This window comes from Ictidomys tridecemlineatus, chromosome X (assembly GCF_052094955.1).
Source record: "Ictidomys tridecemlineatus isolate mIctTri1 chromosome X, mIctTri1.hap1, whole genome shotgun sequence".
Classification (NCBI taxonomy): Eukaryota; Metazoa; Chordata; class Mammalia; order Rodentia; family Sciuridae; genus Ictidomys; species Ictidomys tridecemlineatus.
In genome coordinates, this window is record NC_135493.1 from 87,908,626 (window position 1) to 87,929,846 (window position 21,221).

The window sequence follows — 21,221 nt, forward strand, 5'->3', positions numbered from 1 at the left end:
AGCAAATATAACATCCCTAGAGTAGTGAAATTGGAGCTATTATTTTGAATAATATTTGAAAATGCATGGAAGAACAAAACTACAAGCTAAACAAAATTATCTTAGAATTCTGAGATGAATTGGTTCAGTTCAACAAGTTCTGCTGAGTGAACTCCTCGAACCAGGAAGCAAACCCACTTTGGCTTGCAGTGCCTCTCCAGCAATTTCCATGGACAAAGCTTAATATCATGCTGATCCTGATCCATCATTCAGGGACTATGTTCGAAGTCACTGCTCTGCCATTTCCTAGGCATTGTCAGCTGCATTGATTACTGTGGAATCCAGTAGGAAGGGGAAAGAGGAAAGAGGAGATTTGCCCACTGTCTAGGCCTTCCTAAGCAATATATATTGCTTCAGCTCAAATCCCATTGGTAAGAAGAAAGTGAGGCTGGTGAATCTACATTCTGTTACTACTAAAGAAAGAAGAGATCTTGGTGGAACGCTTGCAGTTTCTGCCTCATATAGTTTTCCCTCTTCTATTTTATACTTCTTATTAGAAGCCTGTGTTCCTGAATCCAAGAAAAACTTGCAGCTGGTTTTAGAGCTGGAGCATAGACATGTATTTACCATTGTGTCAGAATGGCAAGGTTACAGTTTTCCTACTGATATAAAGGTGGTGGTGTTTGTCACATAGAAATGTAATATTGTTGCTAATAGCTCAGCAGGAGAAGCAAGAGGGAGCAGAGATCTCACAAAGGTTTTGAGCTGATATGTAATAAGAAAATGCATTTTGGAATACTTCTTCCAAGCCCGGCTTCCTCTTTTTTAAAATATATTTTTAGTTGTAAATGAAAACAATACCTTTATTTTATTTATTCATTTATTTTATGTGGTGCTAAGAATCTAACCCAGTGACCCACACATGCTAGCCAAGCTACCACTGAGCTACAACCCCAACCCCCAGGCTTCTTCTTAACAGACTTCAGTTTCTTCTGTTTACTCTGTTCACTATCCAGATATCCTAGCAGAGCCAAATTCTGAAGGTTCAAATCCCATCTCTCCCACTTAGTGATTTGATCTTCAGCAACTTACATAACTTCGGTGTGCCTCCATTTTCTTTTCTATAAAACACCATTCATAATGGCAACCACCTCATAGGCTTCATTGAAGAGTCCGTGAGTTACTGTGTGGAAAGCACTTGGAACAGCCTGGTGTGTCATAAATGATATAGAATCATTTGCATCTTTTAAGTGTCCTGTAAGAATTTTTTATTATTACATTGCTGTTATTATTTTTGTCATATAGACACTTCCATTTCTGTGTGTTCATCCTTTCTGAACTACTTGGCCCCTCTCCCATCCTTTGCTAATTGTTCTTTGTGTCATTCTCATTTAAAAAATATTTTTAGTTGTAGATGGACACAATACCATCATTTTATTTATTTGTTTTTATGTTGTGCTGAGGATCAAACCCAGTGCCTCATATGTGCTACGCAAGCACTCTACCACTGAGCCACAACCCCAGCCCTGTCATTCTCATTTTTACTTTTCTTTTTAGGTGAAGATATTAGGAAAACTCAACAACAGGAAATTTCTGGAGAAGTTTCATTCCACTGTGAGAGATTTGATCAACCCACAGGAGAAGATTCACTGTGTTCCATTTTGGAAGAACTGTGGCAAGAGAATGATCAACTAGAGAGATATCAGGAAAACCAGATGAACCCTTTAAGTCTTGTCAAAATATTAATTAAGGAGAGGGGCTACGAATGTCAAAACCTTGAAAGAATAATTCACATGACTACCAAGCTTGTTCCTTCAATTAAAAGACTCCATAAATATGACACATTTGGAAAGAGTTTGAAGCATACTTTAAACTCACATAATTATAACCAAAGCACTGCAACAAAGAATCTTGAGAGGATATTTGGAAATGGTAACAATTTCGCTGACAGTTCTTTCTCTACTAAGAATGAGAATACTAACACAAGAGCGAATTCCCATGGACATAATCAGTGTGAAGAACACGTCAATCACAAACAAACTCTCATTGATCATCAGAAAATTCCTACTGGGGAGAAACTTCACGGATGTAGTAAATGTGTAAAGGGCTTCAGTCAGAAGTTGGATCTCTTTGGACATCAGAAAATTCATGCTGGAGAAAAATCCCATGGATGCAACAAAAGTGAGAAAGTCTTCACTCAGAAGCCAAAAATTGATAGACATCAGAGTATTCAGATAGGAGAGAAACCCTATGTATGTACTCAATGTGGGAAGGCCTTTACCTTCAAGTCAAACCTCATTACACACCAGAAAATTCATACTGGGCAGAAGCCCTATAAATGCAGTGAATGTGGGAAAGCCTTTTTCCAGAAATCAGATCTCTTTAGACATCTGCGAATTCATACAGGAGAAAAACCTTATGAATGTAGTGAGTGTGGAAAAGGCTTCTCCCAGAATTCAGACCTCAGTATACATCAGAAAACTCATACCGGAGAGAAACACTATGAATGCAGCGAATGTGGAAAAGCCTTCACAAGAAAATCTGCCCTCAGGATGCATCAGAGAATTCACACAGGAGAGAAACCTTATGTGTGTACTGAATGTGGGAAGGCCTTCATCCAGAAATCACACTTCAATACACATCAGAGAATTCACACTGGAGAGAAACCTTATGAATGCAGAGACTGTGGGAAATCATTCACTAAGAAGTCGCAGCTCCATGTGCATCAGCGAATTCACACAGGAGAGAAACCCTACATATGTACAGAGTGTGGAAAGGTCTTCACTCATAGGACAAATCTCACCACACATCAGAAGACTCACACTGGGGAGAAGCCCTATATGTGTGCTGAATGTGGGAAGGCTTTTACTGATCAGTCTAATCTCATCAAACACCAAAAAACTCATACTGGAGAGAAACCCTATAAATGCAATGGCTGTGGGAAAGCTTTCATATGGAAGTCACGCCTCAAAATCCATCAGAAATCTCATATTGGAGAGAGACACTATGTGTGCAAGGAATGTGGGAAAGCCTTTATCCAGAAATCAACACTAAGAGTGCATCAGAGAATTCACACAGGGGAGAAACCCTATGTTTGTCCTGAATGTGGAAAGGCTTTCATCCAGAAATCACATTTCATTGCACACCATAGAATTCATACTGGAGAAAAGCCTTATGAATGTGGTGACTGTGGAAAATGCTTCACTAAGAAGTCACAGCTCCGGGTACATCAGAAAATTCACACAGGCGAGAAACCCAATATATGTGCTGAATGTGGAAAGGCCTTCACGGATCGGTCAAATCTCATAACACACCAGAAAATCCATACAAGGGAGAAACCCTATAAATGCAGTGACTGTGGAAAAACCTTTACCTGGAAGTCACGCCTCAATATACATCAGAAATCCCATACTGGAGAGAGACACTATGAATGCAGTAAATGTGGGAAAGCATTTATCCAAAAAGCAACACTCAGCATGCATCAGATAATTCATACAGGAAAGAAACCTTATGCTTGTACAGAATGTCAGAGAGCTTTCACTGACAGATCGAATCTTATTAAACACCAGAAAACACACAGTGGAGAAAAACACTACAAAGCCAGTGACTGAAGGCTGTTTCAGAACTGGAAATCACAGCACATCCATCAGATAGGTCCTAGTGGTAAAGAGGAATGCCTGATGCTGCAATCACTGTGCAGGGGGAAGTAGAAATGAGAGGCAGTGACCTGAGGGAGCAGAAGCCAGGCAAAGCCAAATAGCCTTCACTCAACTAGAAATAAAAGTTCCAGCATCACCACAACTGACAGACTCTTAAATGCACAGGAAGACCATTTAGATGGAATATCTGAGCAACAGTTATGTTTCGTTACATGATTGATACTGAGGCTGTCAACTCCTGAAAATGGTAGAAATAAAGACACGAGATGACTCATCATCTCTTATGTTCCATTTTTGGGATGAAGGACTTATACATTTCAGCACTCATTAGTTCTTTGTATCCTGGGACATAAAAGTACTCAGTATTGGCCCAAATTGTTTCACATTTCTAGCGTGAGGAGAAGTTTTCCATTGTCCAGTTGAAGGGCCCTGAAGTTAAGGCTAAAAATTTATTGAAAATGCAGATCTGTCAGTAGAACCAGAAGAGTTTGTAATCCTTGATAATTGAGGCACAGAAAAGATTCCCATGAAGAACTACTCTTTCTAAATGAAAGAGAATTTTTAAACTTAAATTTTGACCTTAAGAACTGGAAAATTAGCTGAGTGTGCTGGTGCACACCTATAATCCCAGCAGCTTGGGAGGCTGAGACAGGAGGATTGCGAGTTCAAAGCCAGCCTCAGCAAAAGCGAGGTGCTAAGCAACTCAGTGAGACCCTGTCTCTAAATAAAATACAAAATAAGGCTGGGGATGGGGCTCAGTGGTGGAGTGCCCCTGAGTTCAATCCCCAGTACCCACCCCAAAGAATTGGAAAATTAGGCACAGCTTTATCCTGTGTTACAAGAATATAGTCATTAAAGGTTATAGACATCTAAAGATGGCAATTGTTCCCTTATTAATTCTCTCCTCTGGCCACAGGTGAATCATACCCTACATGCTTTCTAACCCGTTCCCCCAAAGCTATCATCTATATAAGCTACAGAACAAAGACTCCTTATCCTCTTATTACCCAATTGACCCCAAGACAATGAGACTGAGCCACAGCACTATGGATTTTCAGCCTCATCCATGGATGTCCCTGCCTGCCTTAGAATTCCTTTTTGAAAAAGAATTGTTGAGAAACTGGATTTCAATACACAAAATTGTATTTTCCTTCCAATTTGGTTAATATATATTCATTTCCTACATGCACATTAAGGGTGGTTTTGTGTAAATTACTGTGTGATAAAGTCATATTGCATTGCAATTGGTTGTTCCAAGATATAGTTTTTTATTGTTGAATAACTGGGAGATTTCTCTAGAAAGAACACCGCTTTTTCTTTTTCTTTTTAAACTGGGGATTGAAGACTGAACTCAGGTGCTTAACCACTGAGCCACATCCCCAGCCTTTTAAAAAAAATGTATTCTGAGACAGGGCCGTGCTATATTGCTGAGGCTGGCTTTGAATTCGCAATTCTCCTGCCTCAGCCTCCCAAGCTGCTGGGATTACAGGTGTGTGCCACTGTGCCGAGCAAATGCTGCTTTTTTAAAAGCACTGATATATAGATACTTTCCCACTTTCTCTTAAACATTTTTCACAATACTCATAAGAAAAAAGGCTTTCTTCCTAGCATATTATTTATTTTTAAAATATTTTTATTAAAGCATAATGCATACAGAAAATGCACTTATATGTAAGTGTACAGCTTAATGAATTCTGACAAATGGAATATACTCAGATCAAGAAACAACATGACCAGCACTCTAGAAGCTCTCTTGTGTACTTCCTCCCAGGACCTCCACACATACAAACACTATCCTGACTTTAACAGCATGGATTCATTTCACCTGCTTTGTATTTTATATAAATTGATATTTCATATGAGTTATAGACTCTTTAGTGTCTTTCTTTTATCATTAACATTATGAATGTGAGATTTATCCATATTGTTGCATATACTTGTAAATAACTCATTGTCATGTTGTGTTCTATTGTGTGAATATGCTTCAATATATTTATCCATTCTACTGTTGGTAGACATTTGGGTTATTTTCAGCTTGGGGCTCTTAGGAATACAACTGCTATCTATTGGTGAACATATGTATGCACTTCCTTTAGGTATATACTTAGAAGTTGAACTGCCAGGTATGTATTCGTATACTCAACATTATAAAACCAGTTTCCAACAACCCCCAATATAGTATGTGAGTTTTAGGTGCTCCACATTCATGCCAACCCTTAATATTTTCTTTTTCTTTTTTCATTTTCATTTTCTCTTTTTTTTTTTTACTGTGGCCATTACAGTTGGCATATAGCGATATCTTAGTATGATTTGAGTTTTCATTTCATTATTCTCCAAATCATGATCGTACCTTCCCAGTATATGCAGACCAGCTATGTCTGAGACCTGAAACCCAGGTATATTCCTCATTTGACTACACCCTTTTACATTTCCTGTATTAATGCATGAGGGTTCCAGTTTCTCCACACATCATTAATTCTTATTTTTATTAGTTTTTTTTTTGTAGTAACCACAAAATCAAAAAATCAATCCAAGGGCTTTGTGCATTCTCAGCGAGTGATCTAACCACTGAGATACTCTTAGGCCATATCAGTCTTTTATTACAGTACATACAAAGTGATATTGTGACATTAATTTTATGTTGCTCTAATGATTAATAATGTTAGATATCTTTTTTGAACACATATAATTGTCTGTTCAGAACTTTCACCTATTATTAATTTGGTGAAGTTTTTTCCTTCTTTTGGAGCATTTACATATTGTGCATATAAGTCCATCATCAGTCCATTATTCTTTCAAAAATTTTCTTTCAGTCACTGTACTGCCTTTTCATTCTCTTAATGGTGGTGTATTTTGAAGATCAGAACTTTTTTTGGACAGAATGCCTTTGTTTCATTTGCTTATTATGTGGTGCTGAGGATCAAACCCAGTGCTCCACACATGCTAGGCAAGCACTCACCACTGAGCTCCAGCCACAGTCCAAAAGGTCAGAACTTCTTATTTTGTTGAAGTCCTACATTTCAATTTGTTCTTTTATGAGTTGCACTTTTGGTGTTGTACCTAAGAAATCTTTGCCTAAACAAAGATCACAATGACTTTTTTCCTGTGTTTTCTTCTAGAAGTTTTACAGTTTTAGGTTTCATACCTAGGTCTATGATCCATTTTTAGTTAATGTTTAATATAGTATGACATATGAATCCAAATTCTTTTATGTTTTATTTTGCATGTGACTATAAAACCAAATGTTTCCACAGAATTTGTTTAATTCAGTATTCTTTCTCCATATTTCACTTTTTCAAAAAAATCACTTGTTCACAGAAGTTCTGGAATGGTGAAGTAAGGAGTTTGTGTTAGCTTTTCATTGCTGTGACTAAAATACCTGGCAAGACCACTTAGAAGAAGAAAAGTTTATTTTGGCTCATGGTTCCAGAGGTGCAGTCCATAGTCTGCTGATTTCATTGCTTTGGGCCTGAACGGAGACAGAACATCATGGCAGAAAGGTATGGCAGAGGAAAGCTGTTCCACTCGTGGTGGCCAGGAAGCAGAGAGAGGGGAAGAGGCTGCATGGAAGATAAATCCTTCCAGAGAATGCCTCCAGTGACCACCTCCTTCAGCCATGTCCCACCTGCCTACATTTACCACCCAGTTAGTCCATTCAATCTAGGATGGACTGATTAGGTCACAGCACTTGTAATCTAATCATTTAATTTCTGAACACTCCTGAATTAATACAGAAGGTATTAATTATCTAAACCATAACAAACTCATCAAATCTCATCCAAACCATAACAAACTCATCAAATCTCCTCCCCCCAAAGCAGCTACAGAACTGTAAAAGCAATTTTTAACTATAAAAGCATTTTAGAACACTGGAAATTCACCAGAGGCATATCAAATTGGAAACTGCTTATTGATTGGAAAACCAAATATTAGTAAGACCAGTGGCATTTAAACTTGGAAATGCTACCATCCTCATCTCTGTGTGTATGGTACCTATGTTAAGTCATCTTTCTATCAATGTGACAAACTATCTCAGATTTTAAAAAAATCTTAAAAGAGGAAAGGTTTATTTTGGCTTGGTTTCAGAGGTTCCAGTTTATGGTCATTTGACTATTGCTTGGGCCTGTGGCAGCATAGTACATCATGGCAAGTTCATGGCTGAGCAGGCCCATTCACATCATGGCAGCTGGGAAGCAACAGAGGGGTATGAAAGGACCAGGGTCCTAATATCCCTTTCCAGACTGCAACCACAATGACTTAACCTCCTACCAGGCCCCACCTCCTACAGGTTCCATCACCTTCCAGTGGTACCACAGGTTGGCAACCAGATCTATTGACTCAGCCCTTTCAGGAATATTTAAGGTCAAAACCATAATAGTAGCTATGAGAAATGGAAACTTCACTGAAACTGGAGAGGGTTGGCCTGACTTGGAGCACCATAGAAAAGCTCTATGTTTAGGGATATTGTCAAAGACAATAACAAAATTGGTAGCAATTATTTGGGGAAGGCCACAATCAGAGCTTCCTGGAACTGCAACACTGTTTGGGTAAGCACACCAGACAAAACTTAACAGGGAGATATGGAAAATGAGACAGCAAAGGTGAGTATTGATAAGCTTTCCTGACTCTGGGAATGTGGAAGGCTGTGGGCATGACCACAAAAATATAGAAGGGGCCTGATGTTGACTCATTCCTGGATGAATATGAGACCTACACAAGCAGAAATGTGTGTCAGCACAGACTTATAAACAGCCTGAACTTATGTTCCCAAACTCATACATTTACTTCCTTAATGGAAGCCAAACTGATTCAACATGTATAACCACAGCTTCTGAATCACTGATTGACACTAAACTATGCTGACCCACCAGTGAGTGCAAGGAAGCTAGGGATAAAAATTAAAAGAATTCTGAGCAAAGAGTCAGGCTCAGTGGCACAGTGGTAATTCCAGCAGCCCAGGAAGCTGAGGCAGGAGGATCATGAGTTCAAAGCCAGCATCAGCAACTTAGTGAGGCCATAAGCAATGCAGAAAGACCCTGTCTATAAATAAAATATAAAAAAGGGCTGGGGATCTAGTTCAGTGGTTGAGTACTCCTGGATTCAATCCCTAACTCAAAAAGAACCAGAACTAAGGAGGCTGAGGCAAGAGTATCACAAGTTGAAGGCCAGCCTCAGTAACTTGGCAAGACCCTGTGCCCCCCACCAAAAAAAATATTGTTTAAGTGGCTGGGGATGTAGCTCAGTAGAAGGCACACCTGGATTCAAAATCCCAGTACCAAAATAAAATAAAATGGTCAAGAGACATCAGTTAGCTGCACACTGAAGATAAATCCTACCAAATTAGTTCCCACAAGTCCCTAAACAAACACACACAAAGAGGAGGAGGAGGAAAGGAAGGAAGGAAGGAAGACAAGAGCAACATTAATAGTAAAGGAGGGATCATAATCCAGAAATGCAGATTTGCTAAAACTTGACATTCGCTACCAATGTCAAGTCTTTAACAATTATGAGACATGCAAAGCAATCCACAAACACACAGAGCAGTTGTGAGTCTCTGGGGAAAGGGAAAAAGCAGCCAATAAAGACTTTCTTTGGTGATGTCCACATGTTGCAAATTGAGATGAACAACAGGAGAGATGCCAGTAGGCAGATACTTTAAAAATAAAGCAATTTGTTGCTTAAGATGATGTGAAGAAAAAGGAATGCTTTTACACTGTTGGTGAAACTCTAAATTGGTACAACCACTGTGGAAATCAGTATGGAGGTTCCTCAAAAGACTAGACATGGTGCCAGGTGTGGTGATGCACACCGGTAATCCCAGTGTCTGGGGGGTCTGAGGCAGGAGAATCGTGAGTTCAAAGCCAGCCTCTGCAAAAGTGAGGTGCTAAGCAACTCAGTGAGACCCTGTCTCTAAATAGAATACAAAATAGGGCTAAGCAATCCCTAAAAAACAAATACCAAATGTCTTCTTTGATATAATGAGAGCAACTATGAACAGAGCAGGGAGGAAGAACAGGAAGAAAAGATTAACATTAAACAGAGACATGAGGTGGGAGGGAAAGGGAGAGAAAAGGGAAATTGCATGGAAATGAAGGGAGACCCTCATTGCTATACAAAATTACATATAAGAGGTTGTGAGGGGAATGGGAAAATAAACAAGGAGAGAAATGAATTACAGTAGATGGGGTAGAGAGAGAAGATGGGAGGGGAGGGGAGGGGGGATTGTAGAGGATAGGAAAGGTAGCAGAATACAACAGTTAGTAATAGGGCATTATGTAAAAATGTGGATGTGTAACTGATGTGATTCTGCAATCTGTATTTGGGGTAAAAATGGGAGTTCATAACCCACTTGATTCTAATGTATGAAATATGATATGTCAAGAGCTTTGTAATTTTGTGAATAACCAATAAAAAAAATAGGGCTAAGGATATGGCTCAGTGGTTGAGTGCTCTGAGTTCAATTCCTGGTACCCCCCCTCAAAAAAAAAAAAAAGACTAAGCATGGAACCACCTTGTGACCCAGATGTATCACTCCCCAGTATTTTTCCTAAAAAATGTACCTGGATGCAGCAGTACATGCCTGTAATCCTAATGGTTTGGGAGGCTAAGGCAGGAGGATCACAAGTTCAAAACCATCTTCAGCAACCTAACGAAGCCCTAAGCAACTTGGCAAGACCATGTCTCAAAACAATAAATAATTATGAAAGGGCTGGGGATGAGGCTCGGTGGTGAAGAAGCACCTCTGGATTCAATCCCTGGTACCAAAAAAAAAAAAAAAAAAGCGAGAGAAAAAAAAAAAAGAAAGTCATCATACTTTAGTGATACATGCACACCCATGTTTATAGCAGCACAATTCACAATAACCAGGCTATCCATCAATTGATGAATGGAATTTCAAAAGTGTGTGTGTGTGTGTGTGTATGTGTGTGTGTGTATGTGTGTGTGTGTGTGTATACACAGACGTTTTATTTGGCCATAAGAAAAATAAAATCATATTATTTACAGGAAAGTGGGTGGAAGTGAAATAAGCCAAACTCAGAAAGTCATGTTTTTTCATGTGTGGAAGCTAAAGAGGAAAAAGGAAAAGAAAGGTGATGTGGCGGAGATCTCATGAAAATTAAAGAGAGTGGAGGGAAAGGACCAGGAGGTGAGAGGTGGGAAGCACTGGGGAGTAATATTTGTTAGGTGGGTTTGAGGTGCTAAGGGAACAAAGCACCAGGCAACCCGGATGCACGAAAGACCAATCAGACATCGACAGACAAGCAGTGATGGTGCCTCATAACCACCTATCAATCAGCAGGGTCTCTTGACTAATCCTGGAAGGACATGAAGCTCATCAAGATCCCCCAACCAACCCCAGCAGGACAAGGGACTCTAAAAACCTCACTTTCCTGTCCCAAGCCCAATGAAATTCTAATCCAGCTGAGCCTGAGTGCGATTCCCCGACCCACTCTGTTGGACTGGAGGGTCGACCAGAAGTTAATCTCAATAAAGCCTTGTTTAGCTGCTTTTAATCTGCCTTGTTTGATCACCAGTGCCTGACCTTACAATATTGGCCAAATTACATTGTTATATTGTGTGCATGTATGAATATGTAACAACAAATCCCATCATTATGTACAACTATAATGCACCTTTTAAAAATGTAGAAAGAATTAAAAAAAACAATTTGTCATTGAAGGTCATAAATGGGTTATAGAATGGCTGAGGATATAGCTCAGTTGGCAGGGTGCTTGCCTAGCATGCACAAGGCCCTGGTTCAATCCCAGTACCACTAAAAAAATGGATTATGACATTAGCTGATTATTTAAGAATGTAGAGATTTTTAAATGGCAAGCAGCAATGGCGTATGTATTTGTTACAATCTGAATGTTTATGTCCCCTCAAAATTCATATGTTGAAACTGTTGGGCTGGCAGCTTTCCCTTCCCCTTCCCCTCCCCATCTCATCCAGGCCAATGGCAGGAACTTTTCATCTGGCTGAAGAGACCAGGCCCTTAAACTTGGCCCCTAAATCCCGCTCAACCAAACTGCCAAGAGTAGTAATAATTTAGTTGGCCTAAGCCCTCCTACCTCTAGTGACCTACACAGAAGCAGACGTGTGCTCCCAGCACCCCCCCCACTTCCCAATAAAACTCCTTTTGGTGGCTTATTCTTGTTCCATGGTTCCTGGCTTCTTGTGCCCTTTTCTGCTTTACAAAAACGTAATCTAAAATGTGCTGGCAGTAGGAGATGGGGCCTTTGGAACATGATTACATCATTATGGCAGAGCCCTCATAAAAGAAATTAGTGTCCTTTGGAAAGAAGCCCCAGACCCAGAAGGCACCTGTAATCCTAGCCACCTGGGAGGCTGAGACAGGAAAATTCCAAGTTGTAGAACAGGCTCAGCAACTTACGAGGCCCTAAGTAACTTAGCAAGCCCTGTCTCAAAATAAAAAATAAAAAAAAAAAACGACTGGGGAGGGGGGATCAGTGATTAAGTGCCCCTGGCTTTAATCCCCAGTAGAAAAACAAAACAAAATAAAAAATCGCTGCTGCCATTTTACCATGTGAGAACACAGATAAAAGGCTCCATCTGTGAACCAGGAAACAGGGCCTACCAGATAATGAATCTGTTGGTGCCTTGATCTTGGACTTCTCAGACTTTTGAATTGTGAAAAATACATTTCTGCTATTTATAAGCCACCCAAATTATGGTATTTTTATAGCAACCCTAACAGACTAAGACAGTGTTATATGAGATACTTATAAAAAGAATTTTTAACAGGGGTTATAAATAAGAAATATGCCAGTGAGTGTTTGTGAACAGGATTTTTCATGAGAGAAAGCTGTAGGTACTCTGTCAATGGTGTTTATTTCTAAATAGAAAGATTCAGAGGGGTCATGGATCAGAAGTCTTTGAGGATATTTTTGGATGGAGTGTTTTTTTTTCTCCAAACAGGCTCATAAATGAAAGATTTGCCAGTGGGTAGGTGTTATGGTTTAGTTATGAGGTGTCCCCAGAAAGCTCATATATGAGACAATGCAAGAAAGTTTAGAGGTGAAATGATTGGGTTATGAGAGTTTTAAACTAATCAGTGAATTAATTCCCTGATTGGAATTAACTGGGTGGTAACTGAAGGCGGACATGGTGTGGCTGGAGGAGGTAGGTCATTAAAGGTGTGTCTGTTGTGGTGTATATTTTGTCCATGGTGAAGGGAGGCTTTCTCTGCTTCCTAGTGCTATGTCCCCAAATGCTTTCCTCCACCACACTCTTTGGCTCATCTCAGGTCCCAAGGAATGGGGTCAGCCATCTATGGACTGAGACCTCTGAAACTGTGAGCCCCCAAATAAACTTTCTCCTCCTTAAATTATTCTCATCTGGACTTTTGGTCACAACACCAAATAAAAAATGTTAACTAAAACAGTAAATATCTATAAAAGGGAGATTGCCCAATGGGAGTCATCAATGAGAATGTCAGTAAGATATTCATGAATAGAGGAAATAGCTCAAAAGTGATCACAGTTTGCAGAATCCTAAGAATGAACCACAATATGTTTTGCCCTTGTATGAACTCCTTGAGTGTGGGTAAAACCTGAGTATGGTGAGATTTCATGCTGTGATTACAGTACATTATATGGCAAAAGGGATCATGCAGATCTAATTAAGGTTATTAATTAGTTGATTTTAAAATAGAGAGATTATTCAGTTGAGCCTAATCTAAATACAGGAACCTTTTAAAAAGACAGGTTTTCTCCTGCTGATAGCAGAAGAGGAAGTCAGGGAGATTGGAAGTATGAGAAGCATTTTGCATGTCCTAGCTGGCTTTGAAGATGAAGAAGCCCAGGTGATGATTTATGTTAAGCTAATTTTGTGGCAATTTGTTATAGATCTTTCTCTGTCAATAGAAAATGAATACATTTTTTTATTGTTTGTAACAGGGATTGAACCCTGGGGCTTTTAGCCACTGAACCACATCCCCAGCCCTTTTTTATATTTTATTTTGAGACAGGGTCTTGCTGAGTTTCTTAGGGCCTTTCTAAGTTGATAAGGCTGGCCTCAAACTGGCAATCCTCCTGCCTCAGCCTCCCAAATTGCTGGGATTATAGGTGTGTGCCACTGCACCCAGCAATACATTAGTATTTGCCAGTGGGTATTTGTGAAAGATAGCATATGGCACATTATAGACAGAGGACTTTATGTTTGCTGTTTTTAGATATGCATGACAGTAGGGTGCATTTTGATTTATTACACATGCATAGGGTGCAATTCATTATAAATTTGATCTCATTCTTGTGGTTGAACATGATGTGGAGTTACACTGGTCATGTATTCATATATGAGCATAGGAAAGTTATGTCCCATTCATTCTACTGTCTTTTCTATTCCCATCTCCCCTCCCTTCCCTTTATTCTCGTTTGTTTAATCCAAAGAACTTTAATACTTCCCCTCCTTATACTCCCTTGTTATGGATTAGCATCCATATATCTGAGAGTACATTCAACCATTGGTTTTTTGGAGCTGGCTTATTTCACTTAGCATGATAGTCTCGAGTTCCATCCATTTACCAGCAAATGCCATAATCTCATTCTTCTTTAAGGCTGAGTAATATTCTATTGTGTATATGTGCCATATTTTCTTTATCCATTCATCTGTTGAAGGGCATCTGTGTTGGTTCCATAGCTTAGCTATTGTGAATTGAGCTGCTATAAACATTGATGTGACTGCATCACTGTAGTATGCTGATTTTAAGTCCCTTGGGTATAATCAAGGAGTGGGATAACTGGGTCAAGACAGAGGACTCTTCAAGGGAATTTGTTAACAAGGTTTTAGGGATATGCTATCTATAGTTTAGGTGACAATCAATATTTATAAATGCGGAGACTTTCCCAGTGAGGACTGCATAGTGGAAAACTGTTATGGGTTGGCTTGCTTCCTCCCACTACCACCAAAGAGGCACTGAAGTCCTAACCACCAGGCTTCCAAACATGACCTTACTTGGAAATAGGAAGAGGAACATTATTACTTGAGGGGTGATTGTCCATGGAAGACTTTGAAATGTTGGCATTTGCCAGTGTGAGGGGTTTTCACACTAGAAAACAGTGTATAAGTCTCAAAATGAGAATAAAAACTTTACAAATGAGCATATTCTGTTTGTAACACCTCTAGAAGAGATTGTCAGAATCATGAGTCAAATTGAAATTGCTGCATGAAATTATTGCTGCTAATACTATATATTATTCTGATATTGTAAATTATCATTCCTAGTCTTAAACATGATTTAAAATCCTGGAAAGAATCATTAATGATAAGATTTATAACTAATAATTAAATTATATTTATGATTACTACTACTACTAATAATAATTAACACAGAGGGCTGGCTTATGTGTCTAGCATTATTATAAGCTCTTCACATATATGATTTTATATAATATTCATATTGTCACCAGTGTGGTGGTGCACACCTGTAATCCTAGCAACTTGGGAGGCTGAGTCAGGAGGATTGTAATTTCAAGGCCAGCCTCAGCAACTTAGCCAGACCCTGTCTCAAAATTTTAAAAATGGAGGACTTGAGATGTAACTCAGTGGTAAACTGACTACCCCTGGATTTGATCCTTTGTACCTCAATAAATAAACTGAAAAAAATATTCACATTGTCCCTATGAGTTAGGTATTATTTTTGTTCCCATTTTATAGATGCAAAAACTGAGGCATAGAACACTAATATGATTTCCAAGGACACAGAACTAGGGCAAGGCCAGGGCAGGATTTTCCCCCAAATTTTAAACAGGCACTAATGAAAGTTTAAAAAAAAATCTTTCACGATTTCTAGAAGTAAATATAGGGTAAACATTTCAACATAGAGTCACAAGAAACAACTTTCTCAATAGAAAACCTAAAGCTCAGGAAATAATACCAACAGTTAATAAATGGGATGGCATCAAATTAAAAAGCTTCTTCACAGCAAAGGGAATAATAATGTGAAGAGAGAAACTACAGAATGGAAGAAAATCTTTGCTAGCTACTCTTCTTACAGAGGATTAATCCAGAATATATAAAGAACTTTAAAAAAAAAAAACACCCAAAGCGCCAAGTAAAAAAGCGCCCAATAAATTAATAAATGAATGAACAGATACCTCTGAAAAAATACAAATAGGCAAGATGCACAAGACCCAGGGTTCAATCCCCGGCACCACACACACACACACACACACAAAAAAAAAAAAAAAACCAGAAATAGCAAGAAACATGAAAAAATGTTCAAAATTATTAACAAGTAAATGCAAAAATAATCTTGCAAAGATTCAAATTTTAAAAGTACTGACTTAGTTTAGATATTTATTTTTATAATCTTTCTTTGTAAACAGTTTTATTGAGACAATTCACACACAATGAAATTCACATATTAAACATAACAATTAAATTAGTTTTAGTATATTCACAAAGTTGTACAAACATCACAATAGAATTTTAGAATATTTTCATCATCCCAAAAGGAAACCTCTTACCCATTAGAAGTCACTCTTCATTTTTTTTTTTTTTTTTGGTACTGGGGATTGAACCCAGGGGTGCTTAACCAGTGAGCTACATCCCCAGCCCTATCACTATCCATTTTTATATTGCTCCCCACCCCAGCCCTAGACAACCACTAATCTACATTTTGACTTTATAGATTTGCTTACTCTGGACATTTCATATAAATGTAATCAAATAATATGCAGTCTTTTGCTTCTTTCAGTTAACATGTTTCAAAGATCATCCAAGCTTATACATCATTCCTTGTTCATGTGTGTGTGGTACTGGGGACTAAGTATCTCATGCATGATAGACAAGTGCTGTATCACTCAGCTACATCCCCAGCCCTTTTTATTTTATTTTGAGACAGGGTCTCACTATGTTGCCAAGGCTTGCCTTGAACTTTCTCCTGCCTCAGCCTCCTGAGTTGCTGGTATTCCAGGTTTGCACCTCCATACCTGGCCATCATTCCTTTATAGCACTAATTAATATTCTGTTGTATGCACACACCACATTCTGTTTATCTATTCATCAGTTAATGGACATTTGTATCGTTTCTACTTTTTGGCAACTATGAATAATGCTGCTGTGAATATCTGTGTACAAGTTTTTATTGAGTGTGTGTTTTCCTTTCTCTCAGATAGATACCAAAGAGTGGAATTCCTAGATCACATGACAATTGTATAATTAACACTCTGAAAAAAACTGCCACACTGTTTTCCAAAATGGCTGCACTGCTTTACATCCCATCGACAATGTAAAAGTGTTAAAGGGCTGGGGTTGTGACTCAGTGGCAGGTTTGAGCCTCAGCATCAGCCATCTGCAACTACAAAAAAATTTTTTTTTAAAGTGTTCCAATCCTTGGCAACACTTTTTATTGTCTCATTTTTTTTATTCTATCCATTCTAGAGGATATAAAGTGATATCTCATTTTATTTTGTTTTGGTTTGTTTGTTTTTGTGGTGCTGGGAATGGAATGCAAGGCAAGTGCTTTATATTGAGCTACATCCCGAGCCATGACTCCTAATGGCTAGTGATGTTCCATATCTATTCATGTGTTTATTGGGCATTTATATATCTTTGGGAAATTATCAACTTAGAACCTTTGCCTATTCTTTAATTGGGTTATTTATGCTTTTATATCCAAGTTTAAGAGTTCTTTATGTATACTGGATACAAATCTTTAACCAGATATGGGATTTGCAAATTTATAGCAGAAAAGTTTTTGTGATAAAGTCCCATTTACCTACTTTTTGTTTTATGATATGTGTTTTTGCTATCATATCTAAGAAGCCATTCAGGGCCAGCATTGAAATGCTGATCTGGCTTTAGTATTCTTATCTGTTACACCACACTGAGTATCTAGAAATTAAATCACTGTTAATAATATTATAGTTTAAGTTCTTATCATGAGTTTCATATTTCAGTTTTAAAAATACCCATGGAGGGCTGGGGTTGTAGCTCAGAGGTAAAGTGTTCACCTAGCATGCATGAGGCACTGGGTTCAATCCTCAGCACCACATAAATATAAAATAAAGATATTGTCTCCACCTAAAACTAAAAAATAAATATTTTTTAAAAAATAAAAATAAAAATCTCCAAGGAGCAAAGACATCCCATAGTCATCCTCCAATCTTAGCACAGATGTCTGAAGGATACTGGGTAGAGATGTGATTCCCATTTTTAAAGGGGGACTGGTACAGAGGTTACCCACTGAGATGGATCCCATGCTACACACCTTTAATGCCTGTGATCCCCACCATGCACATGCTCTCAGCTATCACAGAGATTCAACACTAACACAGTGAATGCTGGGGAGCGCTCACTTTACTGGATTTTCTAAAAGGGTAATGGAAGGAAACAGTGACCCCAGGGCTCCAGATGTCCTGCCATGAGTCCACACCAGGGCTCTGAAGCAGGTAGCCTCTCTATAGAAATTGCTCCCCTGTGGCAAGGATCTTACTGGGAAAAAGGTGTTCCCTCTACAGCCTGCAATTCTCAGTTGCTGTTTAATGTCCTCAGTTGCATCCAGTGGGTACAGTAGTCCCTTGTATCCATGGTTTTACTTTCCACATTTTCAGTTATCTATAGTCAATCACAGTCTGGAAATAGTACATGGAAAATTCCAGAAATAAATAATTTGTAAGTGGGCTGGGGATGTGGCTCGAGCGGTAGCGCACTCGCCTGGCATGCGTGCGGCCGGGTTCAATCCTCAGCACCACATACATACAAAGATGTTGTGACCACCAAATACTAAAAAATAAATATTAAAACTCACTCTCTCTCTTCTCTCTCTCTCTCTCTCTCTCTCTCTCTCTCTTTAAAAAAATAATAATTTGTAAGTTTTAAATTGCATGCCATTTTGAGTAGAATGATGAAATATTACACTGTACTGCTTGTTACAGTTTATTGTTATGTGTCCTATTTTATTGTTATTGTTAATCTCTTACTGTGTTTATGAATTAAACTTTATCGTATGTATGTATAAGAAAAAACAGTATATAGAGAGTTTGATATGGTCTACAGTTTCAGGCATCTCAGGAAACCCAAGTCTGACTCCTGGAATGAGAACAGAACACTTTTTATTGTTTTGTTTTCACATTTTAATTGAGACATAACTTACATACAATACAATGCATACATTTTAAGCTGCGCATTTGATGATTATTGTATACACCCATCAACACACACTCCAATCAAGATATGAAATATTTTCATCAACCCAAGAAGTTCCTTCCTACCCTTTATGAGTTAATATCCACCTCCAGAGGCAACCACTAGTCTGTTTTGTTACTATAGATGCTCTTTATTTAGGTTTGACATTTTCCATAATAAACTATTAAAACATCAAAAAATTTAAAATCATCAAAACTTATTTTTTTAAATGGGTGAGATAAAGATTGGAAGAGTTGATGAAATGGCTTTTTGATACATTTAATACTTAGTAAACCAGAGTAAGGGCATGCTGTATAGAAAATACAGGAAGGATAGTATATATATTCAATATATGCTGTAGTGTGGGTGTCTGAGGATCAATTGAAATGCCCTGTGTATCATAAGCATGGGAGATTCAGGGGAAAAGCAAATAATTTATTTACTCTAGCATAGTGCCACGCAATACTAAAAGGTAAAGGATTCACTCTTTAAAAAACATGTCATAAGGAAACAGTCTCAGACTGGATGCGATGGCTCATGTCTGTAATCCTAGCAGCTCAGGAGACTTAAGCAGGAAGGTCACAAGTTTGAGGACACCCTCAGCAATGTAAGAGACCATTTCTCAAAATAAAAAATAAAAAAGGGCTGGGGATGTAGCTCGGTGGTAGAGTACCCCTGGGTTTATTCTCCAGGACCAAAAACAAAACAAAACCCAGACAAAGTTGAGAAGTTTACCACAATCAGACACCCACTAGAGCACACTCTACAGGGTATTTTTCAGGCAAAGAAGAAAATGATCCCTGGATGGAGTGCAGAAAGCAAAGAGGAACCAAGATGGCAAATATGTGAGCAAAATAAAAGAAATATTGCCAATATAAGATAAAAATGTTCCTGAATCCCCAGTCACTGAGTCTCTGCCAAGGACTCAGCAGCCTCCCCCTCCATCCCCCCTGCACTTCCTGAGGCCCCGCCCCCCCCTTCTCCCGCAGCCCCCGTTTCCACCATTTCCATCGCAGAAAAGGAATCCTATCCTATTTCCTATATTTCCGGTATCCAGAACCTCCACTTTTGACCCTTTTGCTGATGCAAGCAAGGGTTATGACCTGCTTCCTGCTAGCACTGAGGATTAAATCCACATAATAATTCAACAGAGAAACATCTGGAAGACCTTTACTACTGTCCAAGGAGTCGCTGGTGATTACGATTAAAAGAAACGAATGAAGGTGTTTAGGAAGAAATTTGCCTGCAATAGTACTGTAATTGAGCATCCAGAATATGGAGAAGTAATTCAGCTACAGGGCGACCAGTGCAAGAACATGCCAGTGTTCCTGGTAGAGACTGGACTGGCTAAGGGCAATCAGCTGAAGGTTCATGGGTTTTAAATGCTTGTGGCTCACTGAAGCTTAAGTGAAAATTTCCTTGCAATAAGTAGAATTTCCTTTCTGTCCCTTGTCACAAGTTTAAAAACCTCACAGCTTGTATAATGTAACCACTTGGGGTCCTCTTTTAACTTGGACTAGTGTAACTCCTTCATGCAATAAACTGAAAAGAGCCATGCTGTCTAGTCTTGAAGTCCTTCATTTAAACAGAGGTCAAGCAGTAGGTGCCTGGCAGTGTCCACCCTGAAACAAAGCAATAACATGTTTCAGCAAAGCCCAAAGCCCCAAGATCAGATGGCTGTGTCTGACCAGAAGCTTCTCAGCTCTCCCTTAACAGAGGCCCCTGCCCTAAGAGTGTTCTGACCTGATCAGGAGGATGGGGTAAGGCAACTGTACCACTAGAGGGGGACTTTAGTAGTTTTGGTGAGGGTTTTTTTGTTTTGTTTTTTAAAAAGAATCCCTGGTGTCTAACCTGACCAGGTGGGCAGAACTCAGAGGCCACCTTCCCTCTTGTGAGGCGATGTGACATTTGACTTGCCACCAATGTCTTTTTTTTTTTTGACTAGACATATCTTAGCTAAGGGGTGTCCAAAACAACAGAATGTGAGGCCAGCTTAATATCAGTTACATTTTTGAGAAAGGAACAAATACCAACTGATGTTATCAGTCCCATAGCTAGCTGTAGAGCTTGCAACTCACTAGCAACAGCTGCCCAGTGTCATGTGAAGTGATAAACTGTTTTCTGGTTTTCTTTTTCCCCTTCCAGTTTTAATGTTATATAATGTATTTAGACCCTTATTTAAATAAACTTGTTTTCAGAAATGAAAAAAAAAGTTTGTGATATGTGTGCCACACCCACACACACACACACACACACACACACACACATATGAGCAAAGTTGCTGTTAAAATTTTAGGTGGTGCAACACCTGTAATCCCAACATCTTGAGAGGCTGAGACAGGAGGACCTTGAATTCAAAGCCAGCCTCAGCAACTTAGCAAGGCACAAGTGCCTTGTCTAAGTAAAAGAAACCTGTCTGTAAATAAAATA

At 38.9% G+C, this 21,221-nt stretch overlaps 2 protein-coding genes and 1 pseudogene across 12 annotated transcripts in view; 2 read left to right on the forward strand and 1 right to left on the reverse strand.

Moving 5' to 3' along the window:
- Window positions 1-20,349, forward strand: part of Znf41 (zinc finger protein 41) — a 65,415-nt gene extending 45,066 nt beyond the window's left edge. For all 11 annotated transcript variants that reach the window (XM_078034906.1, XM_078034909.1, XM_040278448.2 and 8 more), the window contains one exon: window positions 1,537-20,349. In XM_078034906.1, coding sequence (XP_077891032.1) covers window positions 1,537-3,590 — 2,054 coding nt within the window. In that variant the 3' untranslated portion in view covers window positions 3,591-20,349. The remainder of the gene's footprint in view (window positions 1-1,536) is intronic.
- Window positions 13,073-20,349, forward strand: LOC106144830 (eukaryotic translation initiation factor 1 pseudogene; annotated as a pseudogene).
- Znf157 (zinc finger protein 157) overlaps window positions 15,947-21,221 on the reverse strand; it is a 44,700-nt gene continuing 39,425 nt past the window's right edge. Inside the window, exon 6 of the transcript XR_013431861.1 lies at window positions 15,947-20,413. The gene's annotated coding sequence lies outside the window, so the exon portion shown is untranslated. The remainder of the gene's footprint in view (window positions 20,414-21,221) is intronic.